Raw genomic sequence first — 24,940 nt, forward strand, 5'->3', positions numbered from 1 at the left:
TAGACAGTTACAATTAATTCATTTTTTAAAAATATGTCATTTGCAAAGTGGACCAATGGATCAATTGTCCATTGTTATTAAGGGATTCATTTAATAATGTATTTGACATTATAAACCTGTTACATTTAATTTACCATATCTTTCCCATATACTATACTAAATGTTCCTCTCATGAATTTGTTGAATGCCGTTAGGTCTTACAGTTGGATCACAGCAGGCAAAAGGTACATCCATTATGGCAGCTATGTATAACAAATCAGTGAATATGATTGCTTTATGTCTGTGATACTGCAGATGAGCTATAATGGATATGATCAGAATATGTATAAGCATCTGGTGGAAAAAGAAATCCCACATGGAGAATTTCAGGTAATTAAACACAAGCACGCATGCACACACACACACACACACACACACACACACACACACACACACGCTGAAAACAACCACCATGTAGCATGTATGTAATACTGTGTGACTCATGGAAGTGCTTATCATCCCTCACCAATTATTCACAACCAAGCTGCTCACATTGACATTTTCGGAGTGACATCAGTGCGTGTGGGAGGGGAGTTCCCGGAGTGAGCCGCGCAGTTCATCCCTAGAACCACAGCTGGGTCACAGTGACCTCTGTTGGGCAAAAAGGTTACTACACATTGATGATGCAACAGGAGACAGCAGTCACCTTGAGCAGCACTACAGGTAAAGCAAAGGCATCTGCAGTATGTTCTATATGTTCTCACACTATGGAAACTAATTCATACATTTGGTTTCAGTAAATAAAAAAAGCTGAGCTGTAGCTACTGGCAAGGATGCAGTTATATTTAGAGCATGTTGTCAATATGTAATAGCAGGCCATTTTTTTGTATTATCAATTGATTTCTCGTGAGGATAGCGAGCTGCTCTAATAGCTGAACGTTAAATGTTATTGTCTATGCCCTGCAGTATCTCTTGAGGTAACGCTTGCCGTCGTCTTCCGATAAGCAGTTTCTGTTGAGATGGGGGCAGTGAGCGAGGTGCTTCCTTGAGACCCCTCCCCAGATGGCCCCCCTGACCACAATTTTCACACGGTGACGTGCTGGACGGTGTAGTTCCGCTGGCGTGCCGATCGCCAAGTAGCGCGGGAACGTGTCAGCGACCACGGTAACTGATTTAACCTTGGTGTCATTTTCAGTGTTTGAAATCATGTGCATTCGTTCAACTAGCTTGAAAAGACACTCTCTAAATGATCACGATTGAAGCTGGGAAGTAGTCAGACTTGTTCATACACATACTCTTGTTTATTTTTTTAAGATTGTGTATTGAGATGACGGTTTTATTAATATAATTGCGCCATAACAGATTTAGCATGTAGATGAATAACGTCTCAAATGGATAGCACCTTAATTAAGGTCTAAACTGCATTCATATAACACTGCCAGCTCACAGAGGACCAGTTTCTCACTACCCCTGGGTGGCTGTGAACTGTTTCATCACTTTGACGTGTTTAGTTTATTGCTGAATATCATTGCAATTAAACAGCAATGGCTGTTACAAGCATAAATGAAATAGATCCCCTGCTTTATTCAAGATAAACAGTGGATATTCAAGCAGCAGAAAAGACATTAGAGATATTTCTAATATACTTGTTTCAAAGTTGCGATATTGATAGAGGAGCACAATAGACAGACAGACACAGATAGATAGATAGATAGATAGATAGATGCAATGGTGAGTTAAAATGCACATCACAGTTGAGTTAGTGTTCTTTTCAAATCTCCACATTTCTGAAGTTGGTTGATGGTCTGGTAGTGAATGATATAACCTTGCATTCTTGACAGAAAAAAGCACTTTTCTAAACACCTTGATGTTCTGAACTCAGGAACTCTGAGACTGTCAAGTTAATGTCCCTGCCAATGTATAGTCTTTTCTGAAGCGACCATTCATTCTATAGACTAAACAATTTTTTAATTTTTAAATGTATTTTTGTAGTGATGTGTTGGACATTAATTCATTTGGAAATGTTTTCAGTCACAATCAATATTTTTGTTTGGGTTGTTGTTCTGGCATAGCAATAATGACAACATAAACAAGTGGCACATTTATGCATCGATATAAAGAAACATAATATAAAAATAAAAGACAGATGGTTTCTTATTTCTTCACAAAATATTTTTCCATTGCAAAAATTGATTGATCACATTTTGAACCTAATACATTATTATTATTATTATTATTATTATTATTATTATTGTTGTTGTTATTATTTTACATTTTTCCCCTTACCATAACCCAAAGAATGAGCCTACCAGAAACAAAAACCTACCTTAACAGTAACCCTAAATCTAACTGTATAAAACCCCCAATTCTTTAAATATAAAAAAATACAAATGAAAACATTTGTCATACTAGTCTGCTATAGTCAGATGCATATTCACCTCTTGTCTTCACCATCAAATGTAATAGACCAATTTCTGCTGAAAAGGAGTGGTATATTATACTGTAAATTAAATGTGGGCTTGGGACCACAAAATACAAAAGTAAAACTAGATGTTATTACATTTGAATGAATAATACTTTAGCTATGAGGTGGTACTCAGCTGGATGACAATCATTATTTTATAAATGCTTTTTAATGTTACAACCTTCTGAGTCAAATTTGACCCATAAACACAAAAGGTGTATGCCAAATTTTAACACAACAGGTAGGTTCAAAATTAAAAGAACCCTATCCCAAACCATAACCAAAAACCTTAAACCTAACCCTAACCCTAAACAAATATCTGCTCTGCACTTAGCAGCAAACAGGAAGATCAAACAGAACCTGGCCAGGACCTAACAAAACACAGACCTCAGGGATTACAAAATCATATTTGCCTATAAAAGAAACAAGAACCTCAAAGACCGTCTGGTAAGTAGCAAGCTACTAGAAATCAACATGGTGCTCACACAACACCCGATATTTTACAAACAGGCCACTGCAGCCAATCGCAGGACATTGTTGGCCTCTTATCACTAGGGATATGGTGAGTTTAATTCAGTCAGGGATTTGGTTACTGCAATATTAGCTCTTCCTAATTACGTGCCAGGCGCCTACTGCCTACCAATTAGAATGGATTCGTCTGTACCAATGACTCTCATAGAAACCACAAACCAGATTGTAAGTGCAACACAGATGATCATGCAGTATTTGCATGGAATTAGCTATTACTTCTTCAAATCCAGAAATTTTGACAATGATTATTTGTATATATGATGCATGTATGTGTATAATGCATTTTTTGCTTCCATTAAATTGGAATACATGTGTCATTTTGAAGTGTGCTTTCTTTAACTGTTTCACATTACGCAATTTGGAAAGGTTGAGTTATCATTGCATCTTTATTGGCACTGTCCTCAAGAAATCACTTTGCTGGATCATGGCCTGCACATTACTCCTTTGCAATTGTGCTATGAAGGACAGAATAATAAATAAGATCTGATTTATTGACCGAGGAAATGCAAAACTAGGACAGACAAGTTCCACTACTCAGCAGAATACCATCTCAAGGAGAGGGCAGCTTTTAATCCACAATCTGGCTGCATCTCCCTCATGTCACCACAGGAGGGAGTCCGATTCAAACCTAACATTTAACACACACTTAACTGGTTGAGTCTGGGCAGGGGAGTCATGTTTTCCTTTCTCGGGTCTTACATACACAGGACTGCTAGCAAAGGGCTGGGGAAGAGGTGCTCTTCCAGATTAAATCCGCAACTGTCTGACCTGAATGCACTAGTAGGTGCTTTGAAGCAAATGCAAAACTTCAACACCATTACCAATTTTATTTTATTTTTTTTAAATTGTATTACTAATGTTAAAATTATACACTAATGCAGTATTCAAACAGAATTGCCAACAGAGAGATCACTAGACCTTTTGCATTTCTGCATGATGACTATCTACTCTGTGACTATCTACTCTCTTCCAAAACACTTCTAATCCATCATGCATGCATTTGTGGACATTCTAGTTCTCTGTCCCTTTTTACACTTTAAAAATGAGTGTCAAAAATTTTTGACGGTTGTGATAATTATTTCTATTCATATACTTTTCAGTGAACAGTGTGAAAGTATATCTGTACAGTGAGAAACTAAATTTTTATTACCACCAGGGCATTAACCCCACACACGCATCAGTAAAGTGAATCTTTGGATCACACTTCCACAGTGGACGTTCTAACTGACAGATAGAACGTCCACTGCACATTCATTACATGTAGAAACATAATTAAACAATTATTTGTCAGTTATGCCTGATGGCCAGGCTTGAGGACAGCAATACTAGCCAGCGAACAGCTGCATTTTCAGACCTTCATTCAAGCCTTACACAGGCAATAACATGACCCAGAATGCACTGGATTTCGCTCCGCTAGAGCTGAGCTAGCAGGTAATAAACAGTATTCATGCCCTATTCATTTGCATTAGTGGGAGGGGTGAACAGATGGTCAGACAAGCCTGCTGTGGTCTTTGCTCACTGGCTGTCCTGGGAGTGGGTGGGGGGAGCCATGGGTAAAGAAGCTGTTTTGAACAAATATGGAAAACCATAGAATGCTTCTGTCATGTTGAGCACATGGAAGTTCCCATTGTGTTATTATGGTTAAGCATACTTCTGCTCTAGAATCAGCCACGCCTCTCCGAGCAGGTGAAATGCTGTTAAATAGGTCTATTACCTCTCAGCAAGGGAACCCTTGGACCACATATACATGGCCTTGTAATCACACGGATGGTTTTTCTGTGCCATCATCAGTCAGATGTTGCTGTAAATGTTTTTTTATTTGGAATTCATGTGGATTTTGGTAAATGGTAAATGGACTGCATTTATATAGCGCTTTTATCCAAAGCGCTTTACAATTGATGCCTCTCATTTGCCAGAGCAGTTAGGGGCTAGGTGTCTTGCTCAAGGACACTTCGACACACCCAGGGCGGGGTTCGAACCGGCAACCCTCTGACTGCTAGACAACCGCTCTTACCTCCTGAGCTATGTCGATTTGAAACGTGCAAGGAATAAATGCAGTTTTGTGAATAACCATGCAACTGGGTCAGCCATTTTGATAAAATGAGGCTTTATAAAGAGAAAGGCGTTTCAAAACAAAAATAAATGAGATGCACACATTCTCTGAATAAAGAATTTATGACACAAACATGTCGTCTCTCAGTATCGAAGTAAAAAACACCACACTCAAACAACACAATACTTAATATCTAATATATGTATATATAGATAAGTGACAAATTAAAGTAAAAACTTGAACAAATGAATGGAGAAACATAACAAATGCAGATGCTTCCATACAGGTATATCACATGATAAAATTAAGCAATTAACATCCTATCATGCTCTCTGATATGTATAAAAATGCTGAGCAGGCCCAATTGACCACGATTTTGAATCAAAATGGCAAGATGAAAAGATCTAAGTGACTTTGAAATTGGGTTCATTATTGGGGCATGGATGGCAGGAGCTTCAGTCACAGTCTCCTCAATTGGCTAGTGTTTCAAAAGGAACAGTGACTAAAGTGGCATCTGCATTTAGATCTTTGAGAAAGACATTAGTAAATAAGGTTGGAAATTGTGGGCAAACGTGCACTTTCAATGACCCTGATGGTTGTGCATTATTGTGATATGTAAGGAAAAGCAAAAGAGCAACTCTTTCTCAGCTGACTGAAAATGTCAATGCAGGATTTGATCTGACTGTGTCAGCAAGAACAGTCCATCGACAATGACATAGAGAGTGATATATAGGGTTGCAGTGTATAAACCCCTCATTACAAAAACAAGTGCACAGTTGAGAGTTCTTTGGTGGAAAAGGGCACTGGTCTAAAAGAGATGTGGAAAAAAGTGATATGGGTGCCATATTCTCAACAAGTGGGCTAGTGCATGTGTGGTGTACAACAAGAAAAAGGTACAGGCCTGAATTCTTGACCTCTGCAGTGAGGGGTCCGGTGGCTCTGTTATGCTGTGGGGGGAATTTTCCTGGGTGGTCTCTTCCAGAAAGACAATACCCTCATCCACAGGGCATGAGGGGTCACTGAATGGATTGATGAGAATGAAAATGATGTGAATCACATACTATCGCCTATCTATCCCCAATTGAACACCTATAGGACATTTCTGACTGTGTTGGACAATGCACTCCACCACCATCATCAAAACAGCAAATGAGGGAATATCTTTTAGAGAAATGGTGTTCTATCCCTCCAGTAGAGTTCCAGAGACTTGTAGAATCTATGTTAAGGTGCATCTAAGCAGTTCTGGTGGCTTGTGGTGGGCCAACACCTTACAAAGACACTTCATGTTGTTTTTTCCTTTAATTTGTCTCTTGTCACGTGTGCACGTATATATATATATATACATATATATATATATATATATATATATAACTGAATTGTCAGCCTAGAGGCTGTATATAGTTAACACAGCCATACATACGTTTCATATTGTGACCTCTGACCTCTGATAGCCTAATGTTGGCTATGTAGCTTTATAAATGCCACTGTTGTGGAATGAATCCTAGTTGATTTCATGAAAATCACTAGCTCGCCCGCTTGATTAATAATTAAGCATAACTAATTATGACACAAGTCATCATGCTTTGATGTCACGTAGTGTACTCCTGGGATAAGTTCAGTTGTCCTGCGTAATTACACATTATTCTTGTTTTCCTGCATGCGATCGGAATAATCATTAAAATATGCATAGATTAGCTGACCCCCACGCGTTTGCCCGCAGAGCACAGCGTGAATATCCTGCACTTTCGTAAATATTAATGATCTGCTTACTATGAACATCAATACAAATCAAATGGAGTATGGTAGAAAGGGGGTCCGTAACGATGTGTTCCTCATTCAGTCGTTCTCTATTGTACTCCCAGTATACTTAAGGTAATTAGCATTATGCAATAATTGCCTTAATGCAGCCTTTTTACCTTCCTCGGTTAGTCTCAGACTAGTTTTTGTCTGCATGTGTTATTTTGTTATTAAGGAGTGGTAATAGCCTTCATTTAGGTACCAAAAAAGCCAGTAATTAGGCGACTACAAGTCATAATAGTGTTTAATTATGCAATTAGGGAATGACTTAAATTAAAACAGCCACGAGCAGGGTATTATATTGTACCAAGCTGCAGGATACAAATTTGTATATGGTATATTAACATGGACGTCTTTGCCCGCATTAGCCTACGTATTGTGGCGTTCACAATTAATTGCTTCAATTTTTTTCCAACCAAAAAATTAAATAAAATAAAAATGAACCTTTTTTCATTTGATTGTATTTTTCGGGCATAAAAGCTATTTTAAGACACGAAGGAAAATAGACTGTGTTCAAGCATCTTTTGGACCGAGAAGAAACCTGGCACCATATGGGAGGACCAAATGGGCACAGCACACGCCTTCCAGTGTATCCGAATCACATTCGAGAGTATGGTGCTGTAGCGTCACTGGGGAAAAAAGCAATAGGCTACGTCAAAAACGTGAATCTTCATTTGCAGCATTGTTAAAAAAACGTACATAGGGTTTGGAAACTATAAAGGAAAAGAGGAAGAAATACATTTACCAGAGAGGTAAGAATCGCTTTTAGAACGAAATAACGGACATATTACAACAAGAATCACACCATTGCAGTATTCCGGTGTGCGGTTGCTTCAGAACCATTTCGCCTGGACAGCTAAGAGAAGCTCTACATATCCAACACTTTCATCCTCATTCCCATATCTTCCATTTGTACCGCATCCTGGTGAGCTCACACTTTGGTATTGCCTTACCCCTTTTCGGGTCTTATCCTCAGGGCATTTTCTCAGTATGTTTCTTTAAAATGAGACGGCTGCCTGTGGGTTGGACTAATTCAGACGTAGGGCACACAGCGAAATACAAAGAAAAGTTATTGCACCGAATGGGGTGCGTCCGTTCATAGGATGGTCAGGGCGGCTTCATTTCAAACATAAGTGGTTTATTTTATTGCTCTGCGTTTGTAGACTGCTGATGGCCAACAGCTTGATCATCGAAACCGTATATCTGCAATACCGAAATGCGTTTCATCAGCTGGACACCTAGTAGCTTTAGGGCAAGGACTCAGCATTGATAGTAAGTATTCAAGAAGGTATTACTAAGCTTTAATCTAATCACCATGTCATTAGTTTGGTAATTTGAATTTTGCGTTATTTTCATTTACATTCATTGCCATTCAAAACCTCTTCCAAAACGATTCCACTTAACATAAATTATATAGAATCGCGATGTACCCGCAAATCTGAGCCATAGTATAGACAATACGAGAACAATATCAGAGGGCTTTGTATTATTTCCATCGCGAAATGCCATGAAATTAATTTCTATGTACAAATTAAACATGTAGCTATTACACGTGGTGCAGTGGTGCGCGCTATTGAATCTTGCTCATAGCTGCATATCTTTTTTAAATAGAAGTGGGATAATTGTTTGACACGTTGTCGACAGCGATGGACGTATTTTGCCATCCAGAAAAATGGAGGTGTATTACCTGTGCCGTAAAGAATGTCAGCCAGAATGAATTAAACGCAGAGAAGGTCCGATAAGCAGAATTAGTCATCAGGACACCGTGTATTTTGCAGCGAATTTCAGCTGTTTGTTACAGGTATAACTACAAACATACTCAATTTTTCATTTCTTCTTTTTATGTCATTGCCTAAATATGCTATTTAATGAATCCATAAACACGAACACATTACTGCTCACAGTACTGGTTGTTATGCACTGTGTTTCTTTCTGTTTTAAGGGTCCTGAATACAGCTGGACACATCCTTATTTGACCTCTTGGGCATCCTGCAGGGGGATCTTTTCAACGATGCATAGACTCACAGGTATACCTACACACCCCACCAGCACCCCCTGTTTCTGAAAATCAAGAGATTAGGAACTCCATGAGGTACACAATGACCCATCTGCAAGCAGGTCTGAGCTCTGAGACGACGGAGAAGGCACGTCTAGAGCTGAATGAGAACCCGGACACCCTGCACCAGGACATCCAACAGGTGAGGGACATGATCATCACCCGGCCCGACATTGGGTTCCTGCGCACGGACGACGACTTCATCCTGAGGTTCCTCAGGGCTCGCAAGTTCAACCAAATCGAGACCTTCAAGCTCCTGGCCCAGTACTTCCAGTACCGCCAGCAGAACCTGGACATGTTCCAGAGCTTCAAGGCCGATGACCCCGCGATCAAACGGGCACTGATGGATGGGTTCCCCGGTGTCTTGGAGACCCCAGATCAATACGGGAGGAAGATCCTCATTCTCTTCGCCTCCAACTGGGACCAGAGTAGGTAAATACTTACATTGGGGCTTTCCTTTTGCCTTTCAATGCCATTGCTAGTAATTTAACTGTTATTATATAAAGCATATATATAAGGCATTTTAACAAAGCATTATCAGCAGCATGCTATCTACCTCAGCGAGAAATTTATGGAGGGATGTGTTTGAGTTCTGTACTAGCAACTGCATAGCAGCTCCTCTTCCTGGTGGGGCTCTTCTGACTTCACAGAACACCAAAACACTTGTGGTTTTTGGATTATTTTTTATAATGCATTATTAGTAATACTGTGACAGGCATAAGCATGCATGGATCACCTAATCATTGAGGTACAATATGCATGGTAACTACTGTGCTTAATGGCTTCTCATCAGAATAACAGAGTACAAATATGTGCAGTCACAAAAGAACATGGTCTGTTTCCAGATTCAGATGACTTCTGCCTCTACTCTGTCAATATTTTTTTCACTCAGGGGGCATGTTTTGGGATCAGTCAGTCCATCAAACTAGTTGATGGGTAAAATCGGTTTTTGAGTGGATCATTTTGCGATTTCTCCATTAAAAGTTTACCAGCATTAATAGATAATGTTAACAGAAAAAGGAGCCATTTAGATGTAGCTAAGAAATGCAGGCACTCTCTGAAAAGTGAAAGTGGGGCATTCGAGTGGAGGGAAGAGTTATCGCTATGGACAAGGAGAGTGGGAATGTCTGTACCCTGTCACAGACCTAAGGGCAAACATACATTATGCTCTACAGCTATCAGCCTCCAAATGCTATGGAAGAGATGAGCATTTTCAGATGGCTGCCTCAGACCCATAGAATATGATTGTTTGGATGGCGCTGTATTTTATTAATTGTCTTCGTAAGAGCCAGTGACCTGTTATCTGCAGGTTGTTTGTGTTGGTTTCCTCTGTGTTCCTCTTTTTAAGGACTATTAAAAATTTCACTGAGACGTTTAGCTGGTGACCTGTCTTCTTATTGCGTTTCCATTAAAAAAGTAACTCCTGGTTCTGAGGTTTTATATTTGCATCATTTAAAATGCAGGCTCTTGGACTAACCATGAGAGCAGTACTCATCTAAAACACATATGTCCTATATCAGCTAAATCTATACCTCTGAACACAAACTTATTCTTTAATATCAAAGGATGTGCTTTTATATATTTTATGTATACCTGAGCTGAGGTGGTCACAGTTTGTTCTTAATCATAGATTTTTTTCACATAATAAGGGAATATTCACTTTGAGTAATAATGAGTCGTGTATCATGCAATGCTGTGAAGTATTGCTATCTGTCCACTGGTACCATTTTCTTTCACATTCAAATTATAGAAGAAACATGCTTCATGTAGGAGGAAGCCACAAAATGCTGCAGTGCTGCTAGTTTTGATGTATCTTGCTAGATACTGCTAATAAAGAGCCCTCTTCTTCCACCTGAGGCTCTGGGCCCAGAAACCAAAAGGACAGTCAAAAGGGGAGAGGGGCAATTGATTGATAAAGCTCATGGCCCCTAAATAAGGTTAACATGGCCCTTTGGGAATCACTGTAGAGCGTCCTTCCTTACTCTGTAAAGTCAGTGCATCTGATTTAATATTCTTTAGGCGCAAGTATTCAGGCGTTAAGTTTGGTGTTAATCTCAGGACACAATCTCAATTTCAAAACTTGGCAATGTTTACAACTAAGAAAGTGTTGGCACTGCACTCAACTGCAATGACATTGTCATTGTGCCTCTGCAGCCATTTTGAATGGGAAATGGCCCACACATCACTGATGCATGAATGATATTTCAGCTTTGAACAAATGACCATGCACTTTGCAGATGCAGCTGTAAAGTTCTGTAGAACATGTGTGTGCAGTCAGTACTGCTGGTGCCTATTAGACTAGCATTTGGTTTAATTAGTGCAATCAATTTCAGCAGAGAGACAGGCTAACAAATGTATGCTGGTTAAAACATACATTGGGAGGTCTATCACCTCCCAATGTATCACATCTATCTCAAGGTTTGAGGTGAAGCAGAGGAGAATAGGGCTGGCTTTTAACAAAATTACTTTAACTGGTAAATTGCATAACCACATGGTTTTCCACGAGTAGTAGCATTTCAATCGGGTGGATTATGACCCTCCATTCAGATGATGTATTTAAGTTCATTACACATTTGTTTAGACGTTCATTGGGCTGTCTGGGTAGCCCTCTTACTTGATTTGCTTTGATCTAATTTCTAAACATGACTGTGGGCCTTCCTGTGATGCTTTCAGGATGACCTTGAGAGAAAGGGGAGTGGCTCTCATTTACATTTCTGCTTTATCCAGAAGGCAGACCATTTATGCACCTGATTTTCTGGATGTTTGCACGTCACGAAAAAAAAATTAAATAAATAAAAACTTAATGAGATATGGGCTTGAGGAGAATATCTACACACCCTGTTCCACTGGTATCAGATGGGATTTGTAGTGTTGGAGTGTTCATATGTCATAATTATAAACGCTTGTCCTTCACAGTTGCGAGGCTCTCTCCTCTGTCAATTTCAATTAGAGTTCTAATCCTATAAGGAATACACTGTTACAGAGGGGGGCGAGATGGAAAGCTTGTCATAGTCATTACGATGTGGAAGTATCTGCTGGCTCAGTGACAGAGACTCGCCCAAATAAAGCTCCCTCACAGGCTTCTCCCTCTGTCTCTCCCACAGGAACTCTTTCACAGACATCTTGCGGGCCATCCTCCTGTCCCTGGAAGTCCTGATAGAGGACCCTGAGCTGCAGATCAATGGCTTCATATTAATCATCGACTGGAGCAACTTCTCCTTCAAACAAGCGTCCAAGCTCACGCCCACCATGCTCAAACTTGCCATCGAAGGACTGCAGGTAGGCCACGCTCTGTCTGGAGAGCTCGAGTGGGAATCCTCAGCTTATTGGAATATCAGACCGATGAGAAAGAGTCGACAAAAGGGCCGTTTCACAATTTTCTGTGAAATATAGCAGAGCATTAGTGCGGTGTGAGTGGTCTCGATGAACTTAAAATGAGATGTTTCCTTGGCTGAAGATTTTACTCCACTCTAAAGTGCTCTGTCAAATCCGTTGCACTCAGTAGCTGCACACTATGTTGTCATGAGTAAAACTCACTAAAAGAGGAGAGGAAGATAGGTATACAAGCACTCTTGTTCATGTTCATTATTTTGTATGGCTGTAGATCCACCAAAAAATCAATAGTCTAGTGTTGCTAAATTTTTCTAAGATAAGTTCCAGAGAAAAACCATTTTGTCAGCTTTATATTCCAACATAGACATCATCTTTGATCCAAAATCATTTTGATTTTTAACTGGCTTGTATAGAGTGGCTCTGTGATAGACAGTCCAGCTTCTTGTCCTGTTCAGAAAATGTCGGTGATTGTGTTACAAAGGCAAGGCGTGTGGATGACACCATATTGGGCCATCTCCTGGTATGAATAGATAAACAATACTTGACATTTCTGTTGATCCACCTTTACATATTGATGTAGCATCCTGTTGCTAAGTAACCAGATCAAGTTGAGAGTGGTATGTGTTTGGGTTTCCAACAGTGTGATATTCACAGCGTGTGCTATTGCTTTCTGACATTTGCTTGGAATAAATTATTATGATGTGATGACCATAAATTTCATGCTGTGAATGTATCGAAGGTCTCTTTCTTGACCACGGTAATTTCAAATGTAAATGTAAATTATCTTGCTTTACAATACAAATTTGACATTGGCCTTCATAATTCAATAATTTATTTTTTGTGATAAGAGTAATAGAAATCACAGCACAATAACTCTGATTCAGTGTTTTAAAAGGAAAAAAAATGTAATATCTCAGATAGTATTAAACATAAGATACCAGGATGAAGTAAAATACTTTATTTCTGAAATTAATTATACTGATATTTAGGCTCTTGTTTAAATGAGTAAGACCTCTTTGTCCTACAGATTGGTAAATTTGTGTATGATTGTGTATGATTTTTTATTTTCAAGATGAGCCAAGATGAATTATGTCTTTTCTTGGCTGTAGTAATTGCCTTAAAGACAGGAGTATGATGGACACAAACTGGCATTTTACTGGAGATAAGTTTTATCATTATATCAATAGAATTACAGTATAAGTAAGCTGTGTTGAGCATAATATATGTTTCTTTTCAGATTCCCAGATGCAGGAATAATAGGCCTCATTAAATATATTTTTATGTGGGTTGTTTGTCGTGCTTAAAGAAAGAAAATGTGAGTTCCGAGTCTATTATTTTCAATATTGGACTCAGTCTTCAAATGTACACTTCACTGCAGCAGTGAAAGTAAAAACGGTTCAGCCAAGCCAAGTTCAGTTTTGTCATAAAATATACCTTTTCCAACAGATTATTTGATGTTATATTCTTTAAAAATGTAACAATTACATGTTGGGATTTTTTACATTTTTTTATAGCTGGCAAGGGTTTTGAGTTAGATGCTTTACAACTCTGTATTGTAGCCAATGACTGCTGCAAAGACTAATTTGAGAACAGAAGAAAATTATTTATGCTTTGAAATTGAGTGTGTACCAAGAAAGAAAATAGACACGAAGCCTGAGCTTTTCACTTGTTAGTTTCAGATAAAATAATGTTTGGACAATAAAAAATATTCATAAAATTATATAAATGCAATGAAATGTTAAAATAATATCAATAATGTCTCATGTAAACTGATCACAAAAATTTAAAAAAGCTTGGAGACTCATCAACAATGAGGGCCTGAGCCCTTTTGCAGTTAAAGAGTGGAGACAATCCTCTTCATTATCTTGGCAGAGCAGGGAATCTGTGAAAGTGTCTTGGCTTTCATAACATTGTTCCCAATTAATTGTGGGTTGTGGTCAGGACTCTAGGAAACATCGCCCCCTCCATACACTCCCCAGCACAACAATCCTCTGACTGACTGACTGGTATCCTCAAAGGCAAAATACAGTCAAAATCAAATGGAGCAGAGCCAAAAGCAACAGCCGCACTGCGTGGAGAAGGTGTTTTTAATTCAGGAGCTCTATTTAGACTATTCTCAATGGAGTGTGGTTTTCAAGTGTGTAATCAATCCACAGTCTAGGCAGCAGTACTGTTAAATCCAATGACTAAAACTAATATGTGTGCATCAGTGCCTTCTGAAAATATGTCTTGTAACATTGTTTTTTCTAACACGTTATGGGATTATTATAGGTTAGAAGGTCTGCCAATGTAAATGCCCCCCCCCCCCACACACACACACACAATTATAGCTATAATTGTTTATATTAATTTAAGAATAGTGCAAACATTTTAACACGGAGCACCATATTGATTTTATAAGTCACTATGAGATTAATCCAATTTGTTTTTTTATTTATTTAAAAAAAAAAATTGTGATTAGAGCAAGCCTTGTCTTATGTTGGTAGCAGGGCCAGCCACTGTGGCTAGTGGTTTTTCAAGTTTGGCATTAGTAAGATTTCTTATCAATTACACTCCCAGCTCGACTAAAGAAGCAAGACACTAGAAAGCAAGCTGCATAGGCCAATGGGATGTGCACCCAGTGTGCACCCATATTTCATGGGAGTTGTAGTATCATGTTTGCCTGGGTCCAGACCTTTGAATGCAATCCACTGGAGTGTAACGAGTTGACGATTCTGTCTGATATCAGGCTATCATGTAGTACCACCTCAAAAATGGACTTATTTCAGATGCCTTTTTTAAACTACATTGATTTTTTTCATAGTAAATGCTACTAAAAGGTCACCTGCCAAAGTGGCTGGTAAGAATAACAGAATTACACGCCACTGCAGAATTTTTCCCGCATTTGGTGGGTGGCGGGTATTAATGTCAAGCCCTAGTTGGCAGTGAGATAATCACCTGTTAATAGTTGATTTCTGAATACCATTTGCCAGGTTTGCAGTCTTGAATCTTCTTTGCACACTGTACAAAGGCTCAGTTATAGTTATTTTTTTGCACGTGGGGATATTTATGTATTTAGGAAATAAATTAAGAAACAGAAATCTGTGGACTTTCACATGCTTCTGCTGCCACACCCCACTGTACATCCTGTATGGGCGACCTATGCCTCTAACTAGAGCCACAACTACCCCCTTACAAACGCCGAGCTCACGTGCTGCACCACCCTCTTCTCATGGCCACACATTCCAGGAGCAGTGACATTTCCCACAGCAAACTAAGCTCCCCTCATAGTCAATATTGAATCTTTCTGTCCCTTAGATATCAAAACCGTTCATAGATATCATTTAGCCTGCATTTCAGAGTCAGTGGTAGTTCAGTGATATAACTTGTTCTAAAGCAAGTGAACTCAATGAATATTGAGACAGAATAGAGGGAGACATTTTGTTTGTTTTTTTCCCCTGCCAAGGAGGCTATATAACAAATGTCCATCCATACATTTGTCTGTCCATTCGCGACAGACATTTCTGGAAAAGTAATGGCTGAGATTGCCGTGAAATTTGTTGTGCACATTCATGTTCCCAAGAGGAAGAAACTTATTGCTTTAGGTGACCCCATGACCTCCCCTCCAGCACCACTATCAGGTCAAACCTTCAGTTTGTGATCAAAATATCTCGAAAAGTAATGGCCAGATTGCCAAAAAATGTACTGTGCATATTCAGGGTCTCCAGAGGGAAAACAACGCATTGATTTTGGTGACCCCATGACCTTTCTTCTCGTGCCATCATCAGGCCAAACTTATCCAGAAAAGTAATGACTGGATTGCCAAGACAATTATTGTGAACATTCATGCGAGGGGAGATTGTTTTGCCTTGCCAGAGGTCTGCGCTCTACTGAGAGCATTCTTTCTAGTTTTGATATTAGTAATAATAAAAATATAAGGAGGGGATCCTTGAATCTTCCAGACCCAAAGAAAGCTCATAATCAGCATTAGTCATGTTAACTTTAATATATACAATTCCTTTAATATATACATTCCAAGCACAGAGCTCACTGCTGCAGTTGCTACAGGCAATTGTGAGAAACCCACTGCGTGAGCATCTGAGTGACTTTGTGACAGCTCTTTTGAAGGGGATGCCATGTTTTTCCTCCTACTGAACGTCACAAAAAAAGAAAAATCTTTGTTTTGTTAGAATTGAAATCTGGACAGGAAATAGGTTCCCAATGCATGAAGACCCAAGGATAAGCTGTAGTCCTGATGACTCATCTCAGCAATTTAGGCTTGTTCCTGTTGCAGGCCAGTGTGATTTGTAGTGTGATTGGATGAACTGGGTTACATCTAAGCCATTCAACGCTGTTACAGCTACAACATCGTTATTGTTAGAATACATTATTACATGCAAGTTGTTTCAGGCATTGTAGAGCACTGTTTGGCTCCAACGTAGTGCAGCAGTTTGATGCCTGGAAGTGACTGGATGGTTTCCTGTCTTTTTGGATTACAGGACAGCTTTCCTGCTCGATTCGGTGGAATCCATTTTGTCAACCAGCCGTGGTACATCCATGCTTTGTACACCATAATCAAGCCCTTCTTGAAAGACAAGACCAGAAAACGGGTAAGTACCTTTAATCCCTCTTCTTTCTGTCACACACAACCATCTCTCTCTCTCATTCTCTCTCTCGCTGTAGGCTAGGCTTTGCTATCTGAATCGCCACTCTGAATTCCAAGAGAAGCATCACTGTGTCAGTCTTACAATAACAAAGAACATGGGGAAAAGAAGTGAATGCAAACTAAAGATTAAAAAATGTAAAATCATTAGATGAACATTGAAACCCAGACAAGAAAGTCCTTCCTATGGATTTAACACACTTAGTGTAATAAGGTCTAAAACAGAATTCAGCATGTTTTCATCCCATAAGAGTTGGTAATTGGTCTAAAAAGGACATCAGCTATGTGAACTGTCGTTGTTAGCATATGCTAAAATGGACTTCGGCCATTTGCTGTGGATTTTCATTTAAGAATGCACTGCAGGACCATGTTGTGAGCTATCAGTCCTCTGACACTTGGACAGAAGCAATTTATTAGCAAACAGTGCTGCTTCATTTAACTGCACAGTATATTCAGCAGTATATACAATCATAATGTATTTGTACATTCTAAAAAAAATATGCGAAATAAAAATGGTTCTTACATTCTCGATTTCCTACCAACAGATTTTTCTCCATGGGAACAATCTGAACAGTTTACACCAGCTGATTTACCCAGAATGCCTGCCATCTGAGTTTGGTGGAACACTGCCGCCATATGACATGGGCATGTGGGCTCGGACACTGTTAGGACCGGACTATAACGATGAGACTGAATACACGCACACGTATGACGCCCTCCATGTGAAGGAGGCTCTGGGAATCTCTGATAAAGAGTGTTCTGACAAACTTATGAAAAGGTAAGACACCGCTGTCCTTTGTCCCATGCACAGGACATTTCATTCATTGATTTCATTTTATAGAATTCCATTCAGTTTACACAATCCTAATAGAAGAATTCAGAACTCACTCCTCAAAAGTTGCAGATATACAAGTCAAGTAAGACTGTTGCCAAATGGTTAAGACTTGTCACAGAATGGTGGTCACAATTTTATATGATATATGATGTATTTATGTTGATATGTTGTAGCTGATGAGAGACATAGTTAAGGCCAGCAGGTTTTATTGTTTTCTTTAATGCAAGTTGTTGGCTACATTATACCCAGATGGGGAATATGGATTGGAGTCTGTTTTAATGGCCGCCTTTGCAGAGTTGCCACTGAGGTGTAGTTTTAATCTTAGTGTTGAGGTCTCAAGGGTCTTCGTCTTACAAAGTCTAATCAAGGAAATATAATAGAAATCAAGAGTGAAAACAGAGGAGGAATTTTGCGCTCTCTTTGGATTCATGGGTCCAGTGTGCTTATTCATTTTTTAATCCTGTTTATTTTCTTCTTCTTTTTTTGTAATAGCTGCAGCAAGATAAGACATCTTTCCTTAGTATGAAGTAAACAGTCCTCAGAGCTCAGAATAATGCAAATAATGAATTACAACCAGACAGCAACCTGTGGTTATTTTTTCCACCAGTTGTGATGTTGTCCTCAAACTCTTTCACTCCAGTTCCTTCAGAAAATTGCCTTGGCTCAAAACATTCCAGATAGATTATCGATGTGCATCTGACCGACACTAAACTCTAAAACCTGTATTTATATTTACAAATGGTTGTTTTTGCGGTTCCAGCTGTTTTTTCCCCCCGCTTTTCCTGTTCCGTCTGCCGACACCGACCTACTGCAGCCTTTTTCTCGCAATAAATTTTCATCTCCCAGCCGAGAAGGGGCCAAAGGCTTTTTATCCAAACAAAAGAGAGAGCGAGAAAGGAAAAACACAGATGGAAAGAGAGCTGTTCAATGAACTATGAAAGCTGGGGTCACAGGCCACAGATTCAAATTGTATCTACACTGCAATCACATGGTAGCTAAACTCAAACAGGAACAGCAGTACGAGGAAGGAGAAACATAGCTCTAATTGTTCCTCTCTACAGATTCCCTATCCTCTTTCAAAACTATGAATGTAGAATATTTATGTTTTTTTAGTCAAGAGGTACTCCAAAAATACTCCAAGAATAATTTATGAATTTATGGTACAAGGAATGGCTGAAATGAGGAGTGGTATCTGTAACACTTCTCCATTAGGTAGGTACGGAGATGGAGAAAATTCTGTGTGTGTGTGGGGGGGGGGGGGGGCTACCGTATAAATTGAGCGTGAGAAATGGTTCTAATGCATCTCTCTTGTCCCCGCAAAATAAAATAAAACAAATGAAAAATATTCAAAAATCCCACCCAGCATTCAAACCCACAGGGATCTTAAATGAAGAGGGGGGCTCCAGGATTTCGCTTAGTGTGTGAATGAGTCACGACAGAGCAAGCCACTAGAGACTCCTCCCCCCTGCATTGATTTAATTAAAAAAACCCTTCCGAGATGAACCTCCAGAGATTGCGGTTGTCTTATTAAATCCTGTAGACAACCAAGTGTACCCACAACCACCCCATCCGCTTTATATCTCTTTCTGTCCCTGCTTGCTGTAATTAGAGTCTGACCCTGTGATACCGCAGCAGTTGGTGAGGGAAAGTGATTGTTTATTGTGTGAAAAAGAGTGACAGCAGATATCACCCTTCCATCTCTGTGAAGCAGAGAGGGAAACGGTGCCTGTATTGGCGTGAGAAATGTCACATGATCATAACTGCTCTGTTATGCCATCAATAAACACCTCCTCAGGCTAGAAAACTAGTGCCCAACTGGTTTTTTAAAGTTAAGTCTTTATGCTTCAGTCCTTATGTAACCATGGTCATTTGACGCATGTCAAAGAGGACCTGACAGCTGCTGGGAAAGGAGGTGGCACATCAGGACCCCTGTACCCTTCATGCTTTAGTGACATATTATCCTCCATGAGTCCTAAATGTCCGCTTCTGATAGTGCAGCACATCGGTCAGACCACACAAGCTGATGCCCAAAGTAAAAATGTTATAAAATGTACATTATTCATTATATACTGTGTAAAATATATGCATGCATTTGCTATGTTGCTGCCAGAAATCTTCATTTTGTCTTTTACCATGGGCATACATAGACACGTGCATGACAGTCACATGTGTTAAAGAGGACGATCTTTCTCTGTTTCATGTTGTGCCAGACAGGTCCGTGCACCGGACCAGGCCAGGGTGATTACTGTGGCATGACTTGTTTATCTGGCTGTTAGTTTGTGGTGGGGGGAGGGGGAGGAGGGTTGGGGGCCACCATTAGGTCAGGTTTTCTTCTCTGCCCAAGGGCTGTCTTAGCAGGATCTCTTTCCATCTGGCTTTGCGTAGATTTAATCTGTGCTCAGCCTTGAAAGTGAAAGGAGAATGTCAGAAATTAGTAGACTCTGTAAGCTCCTTGCTGGGGAAAGCTGGATAAAGCAACAATATGCGGAGATTAGCACAGCTGGGCTGTGCGGTGGGGATTTATATACCAGTTGTGTTATTTAACTGTGCATTGACATACCAAACATAGCATAGAGTACAGAGGGCCTGGACCCTGCTCACTACCAGACACACAGAACACTTCCCCATCTGTCATCTACAGATTCACTGACAGAAGTCATTTCTGTCACATTGATAATGTCTACAGGGGCATGGTTATGTGTGCCATCATCAGCAATGTGATATAAGGGTAAGAGTACTGGGCTCAGAGTTCAACTGCAGTAGTCTGGGGGAGGCCAGGTAGATGACTGATGCTGTATACGTAACCTTATTTTCTTCAGCAAACATCCAACTACACAGTCATTGACTCAGCTTTTCATTATATTTGACAGAAGGTCCATCTGGTCTACATTTGAACCTAATCCATTCTCTCTTCTCAATAATGCTTCCTCAAAAACAAAAAAAAAGGTGGATCCTTGTCTGGTGATATTTTGAGTATATTTTCATCATTCCCTGAAATTTCACAGACTTGGCCACAGATGGTCCTATAATTCTGAATGTTGTTTATCTTTCAGTCACAGACGGTGCCCTTATGAACCCCTGAGTTTCCATTATGTCCTGTCAATCAAGAATGCTTAAACTGTATTGATACGCAATGAGTGACCTGCACTTAATTTAGGTCAAATTAGACAGCACAGTCTGGGTTGACCTTATTGCAAAGCTTTAGTTCTGAGGATATCAAGTCACATTTGTTTCTGGATTTTAATAAGGTTTGAGCAGCTCTGTGTTCTGAAGCATCATTGGAAGTCTCAGGAGTACACAATAAATCCTGTGCAAATGCAGTGGTTTGTTTTATCAAGAGGCATCTGTCCTCCCAAGCATTTTAAAGATACGAATAAATGGACTGCATTTATATAGCGCTTTTATCCAAAGCGCTTTACAATTGATGCCTCACATTCACCAGAGCAATTAGGGCTTAGGTGTCTTGCTCAGGGACACTTCGACATGCCCAGGGTGGGGGATCGAACCGGCAACCCTTTGACTGCCAGACAACCACTCTTACCTCCTGAGCTATGTCGCCCCCTTACTAAAGATAAGATTTAAAGATACTGATCGGTGAGATTGTTCGTTAACATTGCATGGTCACACAAATCACAGCAAAGGCTAAAGTTGGGAGGGCCGGGAGTTAGTGATAACTATCATTAGAGAATGTTGTGGTTTGTTCTTAAATGACTGCATTTCTTAAAAAAGGGAGAGTTTCTGAGCGCGGAGCCTGGAATTTAGTCTTATTATTAATCAAGTTCCTTCCCACCATTGAAGCAACTGCAGGCAAATGAAATTGCATGAGAGGAATCCAGGGGCGAATTCTCAGTGGCGGTTATTCATGCTTCCAAATAAAGCAGGCCTTTTGCACGATACTGCGTCATCTCCCTCCATGGCCTTTACTACCCCCTGAGCTGACTTCATCTGTCTTCCACACACCAATCAGTTCATACGTAACTGTCATCTGTGGCAGATGAAGGAAGAAGCCTGAATGTTCCAGATTGGCCGTGTTGCTACATCATCACAGTACTGGCATTGGAGCTGTGTCGATTGCTTCGGGCCATAATCTATGCTCCTCTGAGGCAGGTTTAGTGTTAACATTGGCAAAGGTAAAGCTATCTGGGACTTAAAAAAAAAGAAATGTGGTATGAGTCTAGAAGACACCTGCCAGATCTCTCAGGATCCTTATTGAGATGAAATGAACCTGTAGTAAGATCTACGATTAGCATTATACTTTATATAAAAGTATGGAAATAATGATTACAGCTTCCAGATATGTGCAGTGAGGTTTCAGTATTCTGTCTTTCGTATTTGAATAATGCTTTTTTAACAGAGAAATCTCACAAAGATGCTTTACAGAATAACAAAAAGAAAAAAGAAAAAGCGCAAGCTGAGAAAATACCAGACCTGAATCCCCAAATAGCAAGCACATGAGGGAAAAAAAACTCCCAGTGGGGAGAAAAACTCTTAAATGGTGGCAAGAAAAAACTCCCCAATGGGAGGAAATCTCGGGAGGAACCCGGCTATAGAAGGGGAGCCAATCTTTCCCTGGCTGGCCTGGCGTAAAGCAGTGATTGAACAGAATGTGGCAAAAATGCAATATGGAATTTATCACAGCAAATAAAACAGGTTAAGCTGGTTACAGTTGAGGTTATAGCTAACAAGAATAATAGAAAACCAAGTTTAGTATAGTGCAGTTTAGAGGGGCCGGGTAATATACCTGGTGCTCCAGGCTGCATCGAGGCATGTGCAGGGGAGGAACAGGGCTGAAGTGGTACACGACCATGGAGCGAGGGACAGGGCTGGAGCGCTCCCACAAACTCAGAGCGATCTCAGGCTGGAGGGGTCTGTGAACTCAGGGCAAGGTAGGGGCAGGCGCCCCGGGGAAAAAGAAGCAGAGAAGATAAGTTAGGCACTATAAAGTTTGTCAACACACAGAGCAAATGTACTATGTAATGCCACTACTACACTAAGCTACCTAGTAGGTCAGGTCTGTTAAGGCAAGCTAGTCACTTGACGCTAAGCTACTTAATGTGTCAATTCCATAAAAAGGTCAGCTTGACAGAAGGTTTAACGGAAGTACATTCTGCTCAGTGGTTCCTAAAAGCTACGCTATGGATAGCTACGTTCCAAACTGGTGCAGTTGTGATGCAGTGCACAAAAGACCAGGGCCCATTGTTTTTGCATCCGTCCCCTCCAGGTCTCAGTCAGTGGTGGAGCCGGGGACTCTGCGGCACCAGGACAGGGACGAGGACACGGTGCAGCCTCTGCTGGCTCTGGACTGAGACCGTCAGCCTCAGGCTGCCCCTGGAGCCGGGCACCAGACCTGCAGGACTGTACTACCCATCTTACAGGCAGCTCTCTCATCAGCCATCTCCTTCTGTTACTGATTCAAGCCCCCACAAACACTGCTGGACCATCCACTTTGCTGCAGCGAATAATGACATCACCAGGAGAAAAAAGCTGGAATTCCAGAATGAAGCTATACAGCAGCCTTGCTGTGTATGACTGTAAGTTTTTCTCTGAGGCGCAAAATGAAAAAACTGACCGATTACAAGCATTGTATATTAACTGGAGATTAAACTACCGTGGCCTCAGCAGTACGATGTATAACCGAATGTAAACTAAAGAGGTTAGATAAAACATAAATTTAAACATATTTAAAGTGTATGTACAGGTTCATTCATCCAAATGAGAGCAGTTTCCATATGCTGAAACTACATTAAAAATGGCATAGTGGTAACGTGGTAGAAGGTAGAGGTATCTATTCCAGTGTGAAGGTGACAGTGTAAACTGGTATACTGCCAAAAAACTTTTTTATATATTGTATTTTGTTTTCAATGCAGCTTTTGCCATATTCTGTGATTAAATTATTTTGAGCTCTGAAACAGTATGATAGATATTTTATTCTGGGATTAATTCATTTTTCATAGCTCTGTTTTGTACTAATTAGAAGTCCATTGTTCCCTTAGAGCTTTCAGACTCTCACTCTCACAACAACAGACACTGTATACACATAAAATTGATTGATTGCTCTCGATGATAATTGAGACAGGATCTTTCAGAAAAGTCAGTCAAGTGGGTTTGAGAAATGGATGCTAATGTGCAAATTTTAGTCAGTGTTATAAACCTGCACCATGCAGTGTCTAAACTTCTTCAGGATGTTGACAAGGCAGTATATCAAACTCATAATTTCTATAGCCTATTTGCTTTTTTCCAAAGCTGTTCACCCACAATAACCCACCAGCCTTGACACTTGAAGGTTATGGTTTCTCTCAAGTGGGCAATTGCTGTGAACATCATTAAAATGGCACTCAGTCCCAGTCTGATTACAGGACCACTTCTCATCAGAGAGATAGATTGAGGCACTGGCCATATGATGGCCTTGTAGCCTATCCAGAGAGGACACTAATGAGGCTGCTATGCTGTTTATTTATATAATCTCCCACGCCACGGGGCATCCAGCCTCACTCTTGACTTCCATTAGAAGAACATGTTAGCGACTGAGGAAAGCTAATCTTGCTAGAATGAGCAGTGATGTATTTATTCCTCCCTTGATTGGTGACCAGGGCTGAAAATCAAAGTGCAAGGTTTTGTTTTTCATTTTGAATGAAGACATGAAGTGTTGCTAGTCATAAACAGGATAGTCACGGATATTAACTGAATGAAGGCTGGGGCCTAAACAACATAATAAGCACACATAGGACTTGTTAACTCAGTTAGTCATCGCTCCTGTGCATTTCTGTTCTTGTGCAGTAATTGCCTTGCCTGTTTCATAATGGCAATTCAGTATTCAGGACTATGGTGCAATGAAGCCAAAGAGGAGAAAAAAGCTGTCTTCTCAATCAAAGCACCAGACCACAACAAAAACTGTTTACAATTACCCCCCACCCCCACCCACTCAGGTCAGGCCTAAAAACACCCTACAGTAGTATTTCATGCTTTCTGACTTTATCATTAGCATTTACTTGGCATCTTAATACTATCGCCACCCATCATACACTTGGCCTTTTTGAAAACCTACCTAGCTATAGCATTGAAAGAACAATGCAGAATGCTCATTTGTGGTGGTACAGTCATAAATCTTAACCAGAAGTTGCCCAGTGTTGTGGTTGTGGCTCCATTACGTTTCCACCAGACACACCCACAAGCATCTGTATCCATTTAAAAAAATAATCTTTTAGATGAGAAAAATCTGCCACTTCCATGGAGTTTGAGCTTTTGTTACT

At 40.1% G+C, this 24,940-nt stretch overlaps 1 protein-coding gene across 5 annotated transcripts; it reads left to right on the forward strand.

Moving 5' to 3' along the window:
* The first annotated feature begins 7,392 nt into the window (after positions 1-7,392).
* LOC135253553 (clavesin-1-like) lies at positions 7,393-23,599 on the forward strand. Of its 5 annotated transcripts, XM_064332965.1 has the most exons (8): positions 7,393-7,576; positions 7,988-8,096; positions 8,767-8,851; positions 8,943-9,312; positions 11,985-12,159; positions 16,692-16,802; positions 17,401-17,633; positions 22,912-23,599. In XM_064332965.1, exons 3-8 carry the CDS (start codon positions 8,836-8,838, stop codon positions 22,994-22,996), a joined length of 990 nt encoding a protein of 329 aa, XP_064189035.1. In that variant the 5' UTR covers positions 7,393-7,576; positions 7,988-8,096; positions 8,767-8,835; the 3' UTR covers positions 22,997-23,599. The 5 variants fall into 5 exon arrangements, with proteins under 5 accessions (XP_064189035.1, XP_064189031.1, XP_064189036.1 ...); XM_064332961.1 differs by having other exon boundaries at positions 8,767-9,312; XM_064332966.1 differs by lacking the exon at positions 7,988-8,096.
* Positions 23,600-24,940: the final 1,341 nt, after the last annotated feature.

The sequence above is a fragment of the Anguilla rostrata genome, chromosome 4, assembly GCF_018555375.3.
Source record: "Anguilla rostrata isolate EN2019 chromosome 4, ASM1855537v3, whole genome shotgun sequence".
NCBI classification, from domain to species: Eukaryota; Metazoa; Chordata; class Actinopteri; order Anguilliformes; family Anguillidae; genus Anguilla; species Anguilla rostrata.

Coding starts and splice junctions, on each gene's coding strand:
- LOC135253553 (XM_064332961.1), top strand. CDS start 8,912: ATGAGGTACACAATGACCCATCTGCAAGCAGGTCTGAGCTCTGAGACG. Junction 12,160..16,691: donor TTGCCATCGAAGGACTGCAG/GTAGGCCACGCT, acceptor TTTGGATTACAG/GACAGCTTTCCTGCTCGATT. Junction 17,634..22,911: donor TCTGACAAACTTATGAAAAG/GTAAGACACCGC, acceptor CGTCCCCTCCAG/GTCTCAGTCAGTGGTGGAGC.